Genomic DNA, 17,821 nt, shown 5'->3' on the forward strand with positions numbered 1-17,821 from the left:
GGTAGTTGATCTAGCAGTGCTGGCTATGTCTGGAGTAATACATTGACCAGCTTTCCCTACGCTAGTGATCTACTGTTTGTGTGCAAGCCCTCGATCGACCGGAGTTATTTGCTCGGCCGGCGATCGTTTCACTTCTCAACCGAACTCGATCCCGCTATTGGAGGCGGCAAGCAACTCAAGGAAAGGAAGAAGGAAAGGAGCGCCTACGGAAAGGCAGCAACAGGTCCCGGATCAACTCCGGGCCACTCGATCGGAGCCGGAGATACTCGATCGAGACACACAACCGGACGCAGAGCGAAGATTACCGCGCTGCTCCACCCCATCTCCCCGCGTCACGCCAAGACAGTCGATCTTCACCAAGTGCTGCATCTTCGTAGCCCCGAGAGAGCAGATCCAGCCCACCGACGGGTACACAAGGCGAGACTAAGTTCAGCCGATTACGGATCGTTGGGGGACCCCCTCCGTTAGTCGGTGTCTGGACATTGGTGGGAAGCCCGATCTTGCCTTAACCAGATTTTGGCAGATCCCGCTACACCACAATGGTGCGCGTGCCCGGATTCGAACCAGAGATTTCACAGTGAGTCCACCGAAGATGTGCAAGTGAAGAAAGAACCAGGGGAAGAGGTGTCATCGGAAGTCGGATCGACGAAGACGCTGCTGAACGAAACCAGATCCGCGGATCGACAGAGGGCTGGGAGGACCTCTGTTGGCGGAATCGAGGGCGATCTGGATACAGGTCTAGAAGTTAAACCTCAATATCCTCCCCAGGTCCCTTCGGGGACCCCTGTGGATCTCGACGCAAGTCGAGGTCCACTAACAAAACATACCAAGGTCGGATCAAACCGATATGCATTCGCAGATTCGCTGATCAAGCCTGATCCAGACCCATGCATCCCTCATGCCTCCCGACGTACCGCGATCTCGACGGAAGCCAAGCCCGCGCAGAGGCAAATGAAAGCCCCTGAGTCAGACGACGGAGACCTTCGGATATCTACACCCGGCTGGACGGAGGCTGATCTGGAACGACGCTACTACCGGAAGGAGCTTCATGATTTCCTTTGCCAAGACCCGGTGATGCTGGTCATCCGACCGAAGCTGATCGGAGAGCTGGCAGAGTCGATCCCTACCCCTCCGATGCTGATCGACAAGTTATCGGCCGTGAAAAGCTTGGTGCACCTACTGAAGGAGGCCGGCTTCGAGGTGGGAGCGTTCAATGTGAACGAAGTCTTCGAATTGGATCTGGAAGTCATCCGATCCTCCATTAGGTCAGCGATCGACAGGCTGGGGCCCCTGATGACGGCGATCCCGAACATGCCAGACGCAGTGACCCAAGATCCAGGCATATTACCTCAGAGCGGATCGCCTGGATGTCGGGCCTCTTCGCCATACTTGTCGGCCACCGAGCTTCAATCGCGAAGCCGACGACCCAACCGGATCAATCCCGATCAGACGAATCGACGGGACGATTGGAGTCGTACTTCCAAGCTGCTATGAGTCGGTTTCTGAGAGAACAGCAAGTGGACACGGCTAGACCGGTGAGGAAGATGGCTGAGAACCCCGGTACACAGGATGTGGAGATGGAACCCACCAGTTCGCGCGATCCCGATCGATCTTACGGGTAATACGATCCCGACGATGCTGACGCGCCCTAGCCCAACCGGGCTGCGATCTCGACGACGGCGACTGGGGCGCCTGGAACATCCCTCATCCCGATAGTTCGGATCTCGGTGGTCTCCGATCTGAAAGAATTCAGCGGGAAGGACCAAGATGAAGAGCGGGCCAGGGCATGGGTCAGCAAAGTCAAGTCCGCGTTCCTTCGAGATCAGGCAACGGACGAAGAGAAGTGCCTCACCTTTGCCGATCTGCTGACGGGACCAGCCAAGAACTGGTACCGACAGCTTGCCCGATCCACCCGAAATAAATGGAGCGATCTACTGCGCAGTTTCCAGACTCAGTATTGCGGACTTGGAATATCGGTCGCGTGGTAATGTTATCATTCCCGCAAGCGATCCGATGAATCGCCGCTCGATTATCTCTATCGGCTGAATGTGACCGCGCTCCGTGCAAAGGTGAAGATCAAGGATGGTGACCCGAAAGAACGTCGCGAGCTCGTGGAACACTTCATCGAGACGTTAGGCGATCCGGATCTGGCAGATCAGCTCACGCTATTAAGACTTGCAGATTCCGATGACCTAGAAGAGGTGTTACGCGCACGTGAGAGAACCAAGAGCAGACAGAAGAGATCAGCTTTCGGATCGAAATATCGCCAGAAGGCCCCGACCGCAGCACCGGCAGCCCCGGCTAAGCGAGCCGTACATGCAGCCCAGATCGCCAATCCGGGCTCCGGATCGGACACTAGAGCACACGGATCGGACTCGGAAGGCGATCTACGTCGAATCTACCTAGCGTCTGCAGAAGATCGAGCACTGCAGATGGAGGAATGCCGATGGAGGCGGAGTCACCGCGCCAGAAAGGGAACAAGACCGATCAGCCCAGATCGGATTCTCGATCTCGGAACCGATATGACGGACCGGATCGTGAACGTTGTTCGCACTGCGGATCTCGCCGACACACATATCTCGACTGTTGGAGACGTGTCACGCGGTAATAGAGGACACCCGGTGGATCACTGCCTATTCGTGGGTCGCGGGTGCGGCAAGCTGCATGATGCGGGCAAATGCACTATGGAAGAGTTCTAAAACCAGATCCGCCAGTGGTACAACCCATTGAAACACGCAGGTATGCTGCCCGCGTTCGAGGAGAAGATGTTGAACTAGGACGCTCGCCGGGTTGGAATCCGGTACGAGCCGAGCGTTCTAGATACTGCATCTACGCGTGTGTGCCCAAGAATACGGTAGATCAACTAGGTGAACGACCTGATCTATGCGGTAATACATGTGGTCTGCATGTGAAACCTGCCGCTAAGATTACGAGTCTCTGCCAAATCGACGAATATTGCCGATCTGACGTCGACGCACCTCTGGATCTCGGATCCGGGGAGTTCAGAGGATATTGGGAAAGATCTCAGCCTGAAGAGTGGTTCAAGCCCGCTGAAGGCGAGATTACGACCGACCCGCCAACGCTTGATCGAAGATTGCCCCGCATCGGGGAGATTTATAGATCAGGTATGGTGGAAGCTGATCTCCTCCCTGGGGAATCCAGAGGATACTGGAGATACCACTCCCCTGGAAAATGGCTTCGCCAAGCCAAGATCGCCGGCAAGATCGACAATGATAAGGCGATTTTACTCTTAGATACTGGTGCCGAGGTGTCCATAGTGGATACTACCTTTGCTCGTAAGGTCGGGTGCTATATCGATACGAGTCAGAGCCAAGACTGCGTGGGGATAGGCGCAAACATGTATACAACTGAAGGAAGGACCAAGATCAAGATCACGTTGGCGGGATCGCTGGTATACGTTTTCGACATCTGGGTTGGAGACCTGGCAGGACAGGACGGGATTCTAGGTATGGGCTTTATGGTCCCGGCCGGTATCCGCCTCGATCTAGCCGACGGATCCATCTGTCTGCCGGACGAAATCAAGATCCAGCTAAGTGGTCGACGCCAGCTCTACTCCGGGAACGCCAGGCACCTAGAAGTGGGAGGACATCTGCAGATCGATCCCGGTGAATCAGCTGAGCTCCCGACGCGTCTGAGGATGTCCGATCGAGAGAAGTTATGGCTCACCCGCGGAGATCGATGGGTACCCAAGGTAGCGGATAGGCCTGGCCGCACGAGTACCTCAGGATCACCAATATCAGCGGCGGCCAGAAGCTTACCCTACAGCGAAATGAGCGGATCGGAATATGGCTTGCAGGCGATTAGGTACCCCGACTGCCCGGGTATGTATCGATCGGGTCCCGACGATATATGGAGTGGCAGAATCTAACATTTCAGGTTACCACCGACGAGGGGCCGGAAGACATGAAGATTTAGAAGCCTTGCTGGGACCTGCAGTAGAGCGGCTAAAGTATGTTGTGCCTCGGTCGATACTCCGAAGGAGTCCGGTTGACTCGATCATACCGCGATCAACTAGCCAGCACGTCTCAGGGGAATTGTGGGGGCAGATGGCCTCGGATCGGGACAACCAGGTGGACGGAACACTTCAAGGAGAAGCCCAAGCTGTGCTGGAAGGAAGCTGCGCTACGTCGGGCAACGATCGAGGAGGTGAGTCATCGGGTCTAGAGCGATCGCCTGGAGTCTCGCCCCGGCATTCGAATTCTCCGCCAGATCTCCCAACGCCGACCCAGGAGGTGGACCGGGAAGGCGACTCGAGTGGGGAGACAGTCTCGGAACCGGCTGAGTAGGACTCATCGGAGGCGGATCCGAATTGATCGCCCGCAGATAGTGATCGAGTTTATCAGCATGAGGGTGGAGAGCTGTTGGCCGAAGGCGTGGAGCAGGAGCTGGCCGTACTTCCCGAGATCTCGATCTCAACTACGGAAGAAGTGACGATTGAGGATATCAAGGTGGGGGACGAACAGCTGAACACCCCGATTGAAATCGACAAACTCCGAAGGAAGATCTGAGAGAAGAAGCACCTCCTGATAGGCAAGGGCAACGCGCTTCCCCAAGCGGCGAGAGGAGTCACGTGTGATATCGATGTGGCGACGCGAAGCCGATCACACAGCGCGTGAGGAAGATCGCCCCCCCCCAGTTTCGGGAGAAGGTATCGGATCTGATCAAGGGGCTATTATCGGCTAAGATCATACAACCGTCGACGTCCCCGTGGGCTTCCCCGATCGTCGTTATTGTCAAGAAGAGTAGTGTTGATATCCGGTTATGCATCGATTATCGAGTGGTGAATAGTCTAACCAGGCTAATGGTGTACCCGATGCCTTTGATTAACGATCTGCTGGAAGATCTAGACAAGGTGCTTTGGTATTGTTCTCTTGATATGATTAGTGGATTCTGGGTGGTGACAATGACCGATCGAGCTCGTGCGATCTCGGCTTTCATCACCCCGATGGGCCTGTTCGAGTGGAACCGCATGCCATTCGGACTGAAGAATGCGCCACAAATCTATCAACGATTACTGGACAACGCGTTGTATGGGTTCACCAGAATCTCGCGAGCAGAGGGCTCTGGGTGCCCTACCGATCTGATCGGATCAGGGGAACCTGAGGATCCACGTCAACCGTCAGTGCTGGGTCGCAGAATGTACATCGATGACATCCTGGTGACGGCCGGATCGCGTGATAATTTGTGCGATCGGGTGGATAAGCTGCTGGAGGCGTGCGATAAGTGGAATCTGTCGATCCGTGTGGAGAAAAGCTCATGGGGGATGCGTAAAGTGGATTATCTCGGGCATCGTGTGTCATATGATGGATTAAAAGCCAAACCTAAAGATCTAGCTGCTCTGACTGATCTGCCGTTCCCGACGTCGCTCCGATCTATGCAGTCATTCCTGGGAAGCTTGAATTATTATAGCCGTTTCCTGGAAGACTATGCGATCTACGCGGCGATCTTGTATGAGCTATGTGAGGTGGACTTCGCGGAGCTGCAGAAGTGCCCCGATTTACGCACGATCTTGGATCGCCCAGCGGCGGACTTAGCGGATCCACGCGCGGATCGCCCAAATCGAGAGGCGTCCAGCCTCAAAGTCGAGGCGGTAAATGAACGATGGGTTCGTGCACATCACGCGTTCTCGGCTCTGAAAACGAAGATCCCCAAGACACCCATCTTACGTCACTTCGATCGCGATCGGGTGCCAGTGGTGGTTGTGTATGCGAGCGACTGGGCGATCCCGGCTGCCCTGATTCAGGAACATGACCAGATCCACTACCCAGTCACGTTCGCTAGTCGGACGTTGAAGGCGAATGAATTAAACTACAACGTGGTGGAGAAGGAAGTGCTCGTGCTATTACATATACTGGATCTGAATTATAACGTGCTGGTGGGACGCCCGATCCGAGTTTTGACGCGCCACTCGACACTTGCGTGGTTGTTTGGATCTCCAGGTCTGCAAGATCGACTGGGCCAATGGGCTGCTCTACTGTCGCCCTGGACGCTCGAGATCGTGAAGTGCACCAAGGGTGAAGATGAGATACCGGGGGCGATCGCCGCCAGCATCACACCCCGATCTGAGGTAGATAATGCGTTGATCGCGATCGCCCCGAGAAAGGAACCGCGACGCCAAATTGAAACCCCGATCCCGACGGTGCGCCCCGATGTGGAACTGTTGGTGATAAGCTTCGACGGATGGGCCCGTGTCAAGAGAGGTGGGGGTGCGTATAGCGCGATCTTGAGGAAATTGCCTGAGTGGAGTGTAGTGAAGGCCCGATCCGGCTATGCGGATGGACTCACTGTCAACGAAGCGGATATCACGGCTGCTGCTGGGATTCGATCTCTTAGAAGACATGGAAGTGGGCCAGTTAGTTATATGTGGCGATTCCAACTTGGTAGTTCGACAAGTCCGCGGTGAGATTGACTGCATAGCACCCAAGCTGACACTGCTGAGGCAGAAGGTGCTGGATCGCTTACGGACTTGGCCAGATCATGAACTGTTACATGTGAAGCGATATTGGGATGGGAGCGCCGACAGTTTAGCTAGCGCCGCGCTCCAACGTCAAGAGGGCGTCGTGATCGAGGAAGAGGCCGATGGGCAGGATCTGTGCACGTTAAATCGACTGGACGATATTTTAGTAGTCAGGTCCGATGATTCAGTGGCACGAGTCTCGCTGGTGACCACCCGATCCAGGACTAGGTCGCGATCGAGGCCCACCGCGATGCAGGAGGAAGTCGTCCGAGAGTTGCGAGTCGATCGGATCCGCCAGGCGCAGGATGAGGAGGTGTGAATCGCCGGCATGAAGAAGTATCTGAGGGGTACGGTGGCAGACCTGACGCAAGATGAGGCTCGATTCTACGGCAATATAGCGGCCGACTATGAGTTGGACGGTAACGATCTGCTCTTCTACTGCGCACCTCCAAGGTGATCAGAGGTGGACCGGGATGGGCTGATGAGGTTAGTGGTGTCGGAAACGCTGTATCACGATGTACTACATCATTATCACGCCACCTTGGAAGGAGGGCATCAAGGAATCGGACGCACTTCTCAACGGATCCGCGGTCATTTCCACTGAAGAGGCCTGCTCAGGAGTGTCCAGAAGTACGTGGGTGAATGTGTGGATTGTGAGACTGCCAAAGGAAGGCCTACGATCAGAGGCGAATTGCCCAGGAATATCCAGGCGACCTAACCATTCCAGATGATAGCTAGGGATCACATACCCTCGCTACCCAAATCGTATAAGGGCAACACCGAGTTGCTGATTTGGGTCGATCTGTTCACGGGATATGTGATCGCGAAGGACAGCTTTTCCCGGACGACACAGACGATCGTCGAATCCTATGAGGAATGCATTTTGCGGAGATTCGGGGCTAGCGAGACGATTAGGCACGATCGCGAACCCGGCATCATGGCACACTTCTTCCGCGCGTTTAACAAGATCCAGGGACAACGTCAGCGGGCGACGATGGCTTATCGGCATCAGGCTAATGGAACCGCCAAGCGGATGGTACAGACCGCCACCAGATCTTTGAAGATTTTTGTGGCAGATCGCGATCAACGAGATTGGGACGAATACGCGGAGCGATTTACTTTCGCGATCAACATGGCACAAGATCGGGTTCGCGGGGATACCCCATTTTATTTGGTACACGGATGAGATCCACGATCGCCCCTCGAAGCGACCATACCGATGGGAAGTACCCGGACCCACGATCGAGATCCGCGGATATGGCGATATTAAATTCAGAAGCACTACAATGAGGCCAGGAGCCAGGTGAACGCCCGATTGAGGGAGGAGAGATAGCGGATCGAGCCGATCGACACAATGGTGAAGCACGACCTCACACGATCGATACCGGATCTCAGGTGTGGCTCTAGTTGGACCGAGTGAAGGAAGATTACGCTCGAAAGTTGGCTCACTTGTGGCACGGTCCCTTCCGGGTGGTGGTAAAGGTCAACGAGTATACGATGAAGCTCCAAATCAACGGGACAGATTACCACTTGTTCCCGATCGTGCATGTGTCGAAGCTGAAACCGGTACGTAGCTTCCCCGATCGACCTCAGATCGAGCTCACCCTGAACGAAACCGATGGATTTGACTTCGATGAGGCCCTACTGCCGGAGGATAGTTGGGCTCCAGATAGAAACGAGCATGAGTATGAGGTGGAAAAGATCGTGGATATGCGGATTGGCACGCGAGGCACATGCAGCCTACAGATCTTGCTCCAGGAGGGCGATCCGGCGTGGTCCATTGCGGGAACTTCGAGCGGAGTGACGAGTGGCGACGGAGTGTGCCGATCGAGCCGAAGCTGGAGGTGATCCCTCGTCCCCGGGTGGGGTGGAGGGTCGAGCAAGCGATCCGCCGGGCTGATGGAAGCTCATCGAAGACCAGTCTGAGTCGGAGGTAGAAGATCCAAGAGTGAGCAATAAAAGCGGGGACGTCCACAGTGAGCCGCTGTGCGACACGACTTGCGGACGGGGGACGGTTGTGGTAAAGCGTCAATCAAGAAAGGTTCCCGAAGGGGACCATGCACATCAATCACCGGCCCGGACCAGGACGGATCCAGTTCTAGGAAAGATGACGAGGGAGGAAGACGAGTAAGGACACACGATCCGGCTCAGTGATGCCCGGGCGTCAGGCGGATGAAGGAATCTGATCGGATGTGGTCACTATCGATCAGAACAAGTAGAAGCCACCAGATTTGGAGCCAGACCCAGCCGGTGGGTGTAGAGCTGGAGGGACGCACGCGCGGGAAACGGCAGGATCGGCGGAGTAGGACCGTGACAGGGCAGGATCGACGGCCAATCGGGACGGATTACCGATCGAGCATACGGATCGAGGCCGATCGTCGATCGCCATTCGGGTTCGGGGAAGATCACTGATCGACATACAGGTTTGGGAAGTTTCGCGATCGGCATACAGATTGGGGCCGATCGCCGATCGCCGAAGGATGGGAAGCATCAGAAGGCACAGCCAGGGCAAGGATCCGGTTAGCGTCTAATTGTAGGATCAGAGTAGGGATGGTAGGCTGTAGGGCGACACACGTTAAACATACATCAGAGCTGAATTTGCATCCAAGGGCACAAGTCTTCACATCTCGGGGAATCACATTGGCCCCGACCAACTTACAAGGAGAAGGTAGTTGATCTAGCAGTGCTGGCTATGTCTGGAGTAATACATTGACCAGCTTTCCCTACGCTAGTGATCTACTGTTTGTGTGCAAGCCCTCGATCGACCGGAGTTATTTGCTCGGCCGGCGATCGTTTCACTTCTCAACCGAACTCGATCCCGCTATTGGAGGCGGCAAGCAACTCAAGGAAAGGAAGAAGGAAAGGAGCGCCTACGGAAAGGCAGCAACAGGTCCCGGATCAACTCCGGGCCACTCGATCGGAGCCGGAGATACTCGATCGAGACACACAACCGGACGCAGAGCGAAGATTACCGCGCTGCTCCACCCCATCTCCCCGCGTCACGCCAAGACAGTCGATCTTCACCAAGTGCTGCATCTTCGTAGCCCCGAGAGAGCAGATCCAGCCCACCGACGGGTACACAAGGCGAGACTAAGTTCAGCCGATTACGGATCGTTGGGGGACCCCCTCCGTTAGTCGGTGTCTGGACATTGGTGGGAAGCCCGATCTTGCCTTAACCAGATTTTGGCAGATCCCGCTACACCACATAGTTGAGAGCGCCTAGCGCTAACCTTATTCAACAGAGAGTTCAGTTTGCCTTGTAAGTGACGAGTTGGCCGGCAAGCCCCGCGGAAGTCCGGGGCCCGGAGACGGAAGCTTACGCAAACGACGCAGCGGGAGCGCGAGGGACCGCCGTTGGATTCTCCCTAGATCAAGACCAAGTTGGATGGGGACCACGGCGACGCGCGCCAGGGAGTGATCCGTTCATTTCATATTCCAGTTAGAGGTGTTGTTTCATACGATAACTCTATTTCATATTAACTTGTGGTTTTGGGAGGTTGTTAGTGGTCACCTCTGGAATCTATTTGATCGACTACTGTGTGATAGGATTGTGTTTTGCTTTGGAACGATATATTTGTCTTCTGGATTGTATCTGTAGTGGTCTATCCGGAAGTGGTCCGCGTTTGGTAATTGAAGAGTGTAAGTGTGTTTGGAAGTGACCGATCTTCCAAGCGAAACTAGTGGAACCGGAGGAGTGACCCACTGCTCAAGGGTCCGAAAGAATAAGGGCAGCTGCATATTGTGTATAACTCTCTGTTTGTATTATTGGTTATTTGTGAGGCGACTTTACTCATAGTCTGCAGATTGACTGTGTTTGAAGTAACGTGGGCGATCTCACCTTGTATTTTTGATTGATTGTGTGTAGACAACTCACCCGGTGGAATCCCCGTCTTACCGAAGGTAAACGACACCTAATGGGATTACACAAGGTCACACGCCAACTCCGCTTGGAACATCTAGTGTTGCTTGTGGAGACTGACCCCACAGGGCGTTCCGAAAGGTCAAGCCGTTTTCCGCTTCTGTGGGCCACGCACTGTACACGTGGACGATAAAGGTGTTCACCAGCCTCACCTCAAAGGGGCATAATGAAGACCATCTCCCGGTGGAGTTTGACTTCAAGCCAAGTTCTTACCGAAGATGAAGCGTGCCCCCTGGCGCTGCCCGACATGGCTCCTCCGCGACTCCCAGGCGCAGGAACATCTTATCGCATCTGCAACGGCCCTTGCAGATCGCATCAAGATTTTCCCAGGCGCAAATCCAGGATGCCTGTTGGATGAACATAAGAGGGCAGACTGTATTTACGCTGGATGGAACTCCGGAATGCCGATGCGCGTGTTATGGCCGCTAAGGTGGAAGCAGTCAACAACGCAGTCGATCTCGCCAACATCATACCGACGGACAAGAATAAACAAGCGTTAGCCCAAGCACAAGAATCATTAAAGGCACATCGAGCTGCGATCAAGGAACGCAACGAAGCCAAGAAATTCGCGGCAGACTTACATCAAAGTGAGCGCGCTACGAAATATTTCTTTCGCGCGCCCAAACAAGACCTGCTTCGATCTCCGATCACCGAACTGCAACAAGACGACGGATCAGTCACGGAAGATCCAGAGAAGATTGCAGCTGGACATCGACAATACTGGGGGAGGCTTTTCCAGTCGATCTCCCCTGATCTCAGGTCAACTCACACGGCTACGTACCGACCGCTGAAGCTCGCCCGACTGCTCCGCGACACTGTTGCCAAGCTCACGCCTCAGCAACAAGCAATGCTGGATGCTTCGATCGCGGCGCATGACTTCTACATGGCGATCATGAACTCGTCAAACGATAAGGCACCCGATCCAGACGGACTACCGATCGAATACTACAAGTTGGCACCGGACTTGTGGGCGCGGATCTACGAAGTCATACATGATTTCCAGTTAAGCTAGGGCAAGATAACAAAGCTTCAGCGACGGGCACACCTATCGCTGTTGTACAAAGCAGGTGATCGCTCCTTACCTGGGAACTACCGGCCACTCACGCTCCTGAACCATGATGCAAAGCTTGGGTCGAAGGTGCTGGCTTGGAGGCTTGGGGAGGTGCAACCTGGGATCATAAACGAGGATCAGAAGGGGTTTGTACCTGCCAGATCAATACGACATCTACTACAATTTCAAGACTTACAAGAGCTGCGCAAGGATCGCTATCCAGACGCGTGCGTGGTTCTCCTGGATTTTGCCAAGGCCTTCGACAGTGTGCTGTGGCCAGCCCTGGACATGGAACTTCGACACTTCGGGTTTGGGACAACCTTCCGTGCGTGGGTGACGACCTTCTATTGCCAGTCTTCGGTGAGCATCTTACTGAACAACTCGCCCGGCGACCAGTTTCTATTGGGTGATGGCGTTTGGCAAGGGGACCCACTGTCGCCTGGAATCTTCGTGGTGTTTGTGGAACCACTGTTGAACTTTCTATGGTCTCGGTTATCCTCCAGCGGTTTAGCAAAAATTGACATCACTCTGCCTCACCATTGCCGATGACTGCACTAGGTTATTGAAGGACGTACAAGACGCTACACGATTCCTGGAGTTGGTTCAAGAATATGCAGATCCAGCTGGCCTCCGACTCAACGTGAAGAAAACGTGCATTATTCCGTTTACCCATCGGGTGTCTCAGGCTAAACTGGATCGACTACGCGCTTCAACCGCACTCAATGCACTCGGCATCACTGACACTGTGAAGCTGCTTGGTGTTCTACAAGGCGCGTCCATCACAGCCCAACAAAGGCTCAGCGCGGTGATTACCAAGATGCGTGCACGGTGTGCCATTTGGAAGTATCGAGCACGTACCCTTCGAGGAAAGGTGATTTTGCTGCACAGCATTATCTTACCCTTACTCTGGTACACAGCCAGCGTTACCTGCGTCCATCCGTCAGACCTTAAAACGGTGGATATCATCATCCGAAACTTTGTTCATTCGAAGGACACAAACAACAAAGAAGCTGCACCAGGCAAGTTCGACAAAGAATGGATCTTCATCGACAGTACCAAGGGTGGACTGGGCCTTAAGCCTATCAAGGAGTTCACACAAGCTATGCACATGAGGTGTCTAGGCGACGCTGTTGCTGCTACCTACGCGACCACAGCCCCCGCTGGTTTGCACCTGCGTTAGAGCTCTGTTCGACTGCGCTGGGCTCTCTTGGCTCCGGATTCGACATTCTCTACGCTAATCTACGCGGCTAGCAGTGGTCTCCACTACCCAAGTACTGGAGAAGTACACTAAGGCTATGGGCGGACCTCCACCTTTCGCATGGCTCAGTGGATTGGCTGGACAATGTCGTAGACATGCCACTGTGGTTTAACACCCACATTACGTTTGGAAAGACGAAGCTACCCCTCAGCGACGTGAGCACAACGACGATGGGATCGCTCAAAGCACTCGGTTTTACCCGCTTCAAGACATCTTGGATCATCAAGGTGACTACGTTACCAAGGCCCTACTACAGGCATTGTTGCCCGTGGGGTCGTTTGCACGACCCGCGTCACGAACTCGACTGGTCAAAGATACCATCGCCCGCTTCAACTTGATTACGCCTTCAACAAGACCGGTATATGGACCGGCTCGACCGGCGAGACTGGAAGCGTCCTTCCATGGTTGAAGCTTTGAAGGCAAACTGGTGACTGACATGATGAACAAGGACTTCGTCCAACTGATACTGAAGGCGCGCGCTAAAATCAAGACATCAAAGATGACGCTGTGGCTGCCGAGCCGCACTTTGATGCGGAGACGCATCAAAGGCGCGATTACTACATCGGACTCTTTCATGAGCTCCGATGGTTTCAAAGCAAGAAGACATCTTTCGCAGCAAAGTGCCCGAATGGCAGGCACTTTGTCAAAGTTGGAACGCTTTTGTTGAGAACTTCAACAAGAAGCCGAGTGCTTACCGTGATCGGATTAAGCAAGCGCGTGATCGCTTCGAGACGTACTCGAAGCGTGGAAAGTTGGAGCAACTCCACGTTGCTGCGGAGGAGGCTAATGTGCCGTGCGCTGTGCCCGAGGGCTTTCAGTGAACGAAGTGCTTCCCAGGCGCGGTCCGCTTGAGCGACCGCGACCTGAACGGGTACACGTCGTTCCGTGTGCCCGAGAGTCTCAAAGAGCTCCGTGCTAAATTCTTAGCACGTGAGGGTTCGGGCGCTAGCGATAACCTCAACGCTCGCACTACTTCCGCTGCGCCAGCGCGTACTGCTCTTCGCACGCCCTCACCATTTCCGGAACGTCCTCCAGCAAGACGTTCCGCGGCTCCCATGTATCTTGATGGGGAGGAAATCCTCTCCAACGAATACGAAAACGAGCCCCTTGAGGGTTCGTGTTCGGGATACTATGGTCAACAATCCGCTCAACAATCCAGCGGGTTGAGCCGCGGGCGTCACGGATCGGTGGTGGCGGGGGTGGGAACACGCCCCGGGTATGATCAGCCAAGGGCTGATCAGTATGCGCCTCTCCACGACCGGGTGACCACCGTGGAGCGTTTGCAGGGCGCTGAGTTCGCCGCCCGGAAGCAGGAGCTGGCGAACCAGAAGGCCCAAGTCGCGGCGGTCTTGCAGACCGCCTCGAATATCCAGGTCGAGTTGGGGACCCAGATGAAGGGGTTACTCCAGCGCGCGGACGCGCTGGAGGAGAGGCTGCTCGTCGCCGAGGCCAAGGCTTCCGCTCCTGCCGAGGCTTCGGGTCAGCCGAGGTAGATGGCTCGTGCTGCAGGTATGGCTTCAGCCGTCCGACGTAAAAGGTCGGATGAAGGCGCATGCTAGACGGTATGTCTAGCGTGTAGGCGTTGCCGTGCCGTGCCAACACAGTGAACGGCCCGATGAAGCGCGGAGCAAGCTTGCTCCGAAATCCGAAAGGTAGTTTTCCACGCGAAGTGAGTGCAGTGTTGAAGAAAGGCGGAATGAGCAAGCGGACGAAGCTGGGGAAACGATGTTTTGAAGCAGAATGAAGACATTACGACCAAGTCCTCAAATTGAAGACCCAACATCTAGTTGTGCAGAAAATGGGTAGGTGGGCTGGCCAATGCCGATCCTGGACCAGGAATCTTGGCCCCCCTTCCTGTCGTGGTTCATTTGGAGTTACGTCGACGCGGGAATCAAGCCCTCACGACCGCGCCGCCGTACAAGTGCTGTGGGCGTTTCACCAGCGTTGCGTCCAGCACCACGTCTGCCATATCGGCGTAGTTGTAGGAATTCAACCTACCCACCATCCCTGATAGGGGTTGCCACTCGGAACCTTGCCTCTCAAGCAAGGCAAGCCTTTGACCTTAACCAAATGAACCACATTGACCCCTAATCTGATTGAATGCTGCAAACTGCATGTTTAGGCAGGTTTTGAGTAGCTAACAAAACCAATGAACTAACTTTGAATTCATTTGTGTTGCCTCTGCCCACATTGTCTGCGTTCAGCTTCTGTTGATCAACAGAAGCTGCTATTGCATCTTGGACAAACCGAATCACGGCTTGTCTTTTGGTAATGAAGTTGATTGCATCCGAGCTGAAGTCATTCAGCTCGCTCTCCGCTAGAGGCCCGGTGTCTGCGTGGTTCTTCGCGGTGTCTGCGCCCTAGGCAGACCCGTGGTCTTTGTCCTTGTTGTTGGAGGAGTCTGCGCTTTGCACAGACTCATGCGTCTTGTTCCTTGTTGTCGCGGCTGATACTGTGCAAGTGTCAGCGCTTTTCTGTGGCGGCTGTATTGCAGTCGTAGATCCTCCCCACTTAAAGTGGGAGCCATCACTCCGGGAAAACTTGGTAGACGTGGATGTCGCATGGCATTCACGTAGAACGGTGTATGCCCGGTCGAGGCATGCACTGAGTTGTTGATGGCAAATTCTGCCATCGATAAGCACTCGCTCCAGTATTGGAACGAGTGAGCGTAGCTCTTCAACATATCGACGAGCACGCGATTCACGCGCTCGGTTTGACCGTCCGTCTGCGGATGATCCGCAGTCGACATGGAAAGCTGGCTCCCAAGAAGTGTAAACACTTCTTGCCACAGGTGCCCTGTGAAGCGCGGGTCTCTGTCCGACACGATGTCGGACGGCATGCCATGGTGTTTGAACACCATGTCGACGAGCAGACGGGCCGTCTGCTTCGCGGTCACCTCTGCTGGCACCGCAGCAAGATGTATCATCTTGCTGAACCGGTCGACGAAGACCACAACACCGGTGTTCCCTCCGCTATCCGGGGGAAGACCAAAGATGAAGTCCAAAGACATGGACTTCCAACACTCCGACGGAGTCGGTAGTGATTGCAGTGGAGCCTGTGCGAATGGCGCAGGCTTAAGGCGTTGGCATACCTCGCAAGCACGGATGTACTTGCGCACTCACTTGTACTGGTGGTGCCAGTAGAAATCACGCGTGAGAAGGACGTATGACTTCTCACGTCCGAGATGTCCCGCCGACGGGGCATCGTGATACTCGTACATGATCCTGAGTCGCAGGTCATGGTCATTCGGCACGACAACGCGGACCGCGTTGTCGTCGACTGCATTATGAAGCACTAGTCCGTCGTGCACCCGAAAGCGGTGTGCACGCGCTCGAACGTGCTTGGGCAGCTTCTGACGGGACTTGTCAGAAGGCGCTGTGCTATAGGCCAGCAAGAGTTTCGCGTCCGCGTCGCGCGCATACGCGGCCTTCACATCATCCAACAGAGACGATGTGGGTTTGCTTGATCGCATGACGTCAATGGCATTGACGTCAGCAGTTTCTGCGTAGTCCGGCCGACGTGATAACGCGTCGGCCACTACATTCAATCTTCCGGGTTTGTATTTGACCCGGAAGTTATACTCCGCAAAGAATGAGAGCCATCTCGCCATTCTTTGTGATATGTGTGGCGACTTCACTGCGGTGCGCAGTGATGCATGGTCGGTGTAGACCACAAATGGTCTACTTCCAAGCAAATACACTCGGAACTTTGCGAGTGCGTATTTCGTGGCAAGGAGTTCCTTGTCATGCAACGGATAGTTGCGCTCAGCTGGCTTCAGCTGACGCGATTGGTAGTAGACGACACGACCACGGCCCTCGTGATCGTGCTGCATCAACGCGCATCCGATCGAGAAATCGGATGCGTCACACACTACGTGAAATGGGCGATCTTGGTCAGCCACTGCCAAGATCGGCGCCTCAGGCAAGCCCCGCTTGACTGCATCGAATGCCTTCTGGCAATCGGGTGTCCAATTCCACACAGCTTCTTTCTTAAGAAGCTGTGACAGCTGGCGGATCTTGCCCGCATAATCCTCCACGTACTTGCACAAGTACGTGGTCAAGCCAAGGAACTGCCTCAGTTCCTTGACGCTTGAAGGCGTTGGCCATTCATTAATCACTCTGACCTTTTCCGGGACAGGGCGAACACCATTTTTCCCTACGAGACACCCGAGGACGGGTATCTCGCTCGCCCCGAAGATACATTTCTTCAGGTTCACGTAGAGCTTATGCTTTCGCATTAGCTCAAGTAGCCTTCGGAGATGCACCCGGTGCATCTCAATGTCGGTCTTCCCGTCCACAGGCCGGCTGTGGATGAACACATCATCGAAGTAGCTATGTGCGAAGTCGCGCACCGAGCGCAACAAGTGCGTCACGCACCTGTTGAAAGTCGCAGGGGCGTTCTTAAGCCCTTGTGGCATTACTAGCCATTCCCAGAGCATGCCGCTTGGCGTGCTCACTGCCGTGAGAGGGATATCGCTCTCACGCATTAGGATCTGATAAAATCCATCTCGCAAGTCGAGAGCACTGTAAACGGTGCTCCCGGCCATCGAATCGATGATAACATCTTTTCGTGGTATCGGCGTCTGCGCCGGTACCGTCGCATCGTTCAGCTTGTTATACGCATGAACGATGCGCCATCCGCCCTTTGGCTTTTTGACACAGAACGTCGGAGCACTGTGCGGGGACTTTGATTCCCGCACTTGTCTTGCTTTACGACGACTTTCAAAGAAGTCGTCGATAGATTTTACTTGTTCTCGCGGCAGTGGCCACTGCCGCGTGACACAGTACTTCGTGCCCGGCACGAGATCAATCTCGTGCTGAATACCCTTATCCTGCGGAAGCTCCGCAGGAATCTCTTCCGGGAGTACGTCTTTGTACTCCCTCAACAATTCATAATAGGGACTCGACTTCAGCGAGTCCCAACCTTGTTCCTCGAAGCGCTCTCGCTTCGTCTTCGCACTGAGAGCGTCTTCACTCTCAGTGGTACTTCCCATGAAGAGCTGCCTCAGCTCTTCGCTCTCGCTCTCCGTTCTTTCGCTGTCCGAAAAAACATAGACTTGCTCGATGCGTTTATCGTGCAAGTCGCGCGTGAAGCGCTTCCAACTCATGGCTGGAA

The 17,821-nt window shown here is 54.6% G+C and overlaps 1 protein-coding gene across 1 annotated transcript; it reads left to right on the plus strand.

Moving 5' to 3' along the window:
* Nucleotides 1-951: 951 nt before the first annotated feature.
* IUM83_00307 (pollike protein) lies at nt 952-11,409 on the plus strand (the record flags this gene model as incomplete). Its single annotated transcript, XM_067924069.1, has 2 exons — nt 952-1,200; nt 10,828-11,409. 2 exons carry the CDS (start codon nt 952-954, stop codon nt 11,407-11,409), a joined length of 831 nt encoding a protein of 276 aa, XP_067788536.1.
* Between the last annotated feature and the right edge of the window lie 6,412 nt (nt 11,410-17,821).

Source organism: Phytophthora cinnamomi (genome assembly GCF_018691715.1).
Source record: "Phytophthora cinnamomi strain GKB4 chromosome Unknown Contig53, whole genome shotgun sequence".
NCBI lineage: Eukaryota > Oomycota > Peronosporomycetes > Peronosporales > Peronosporaceae > Phytophthora > Phytophthora cinnamomi.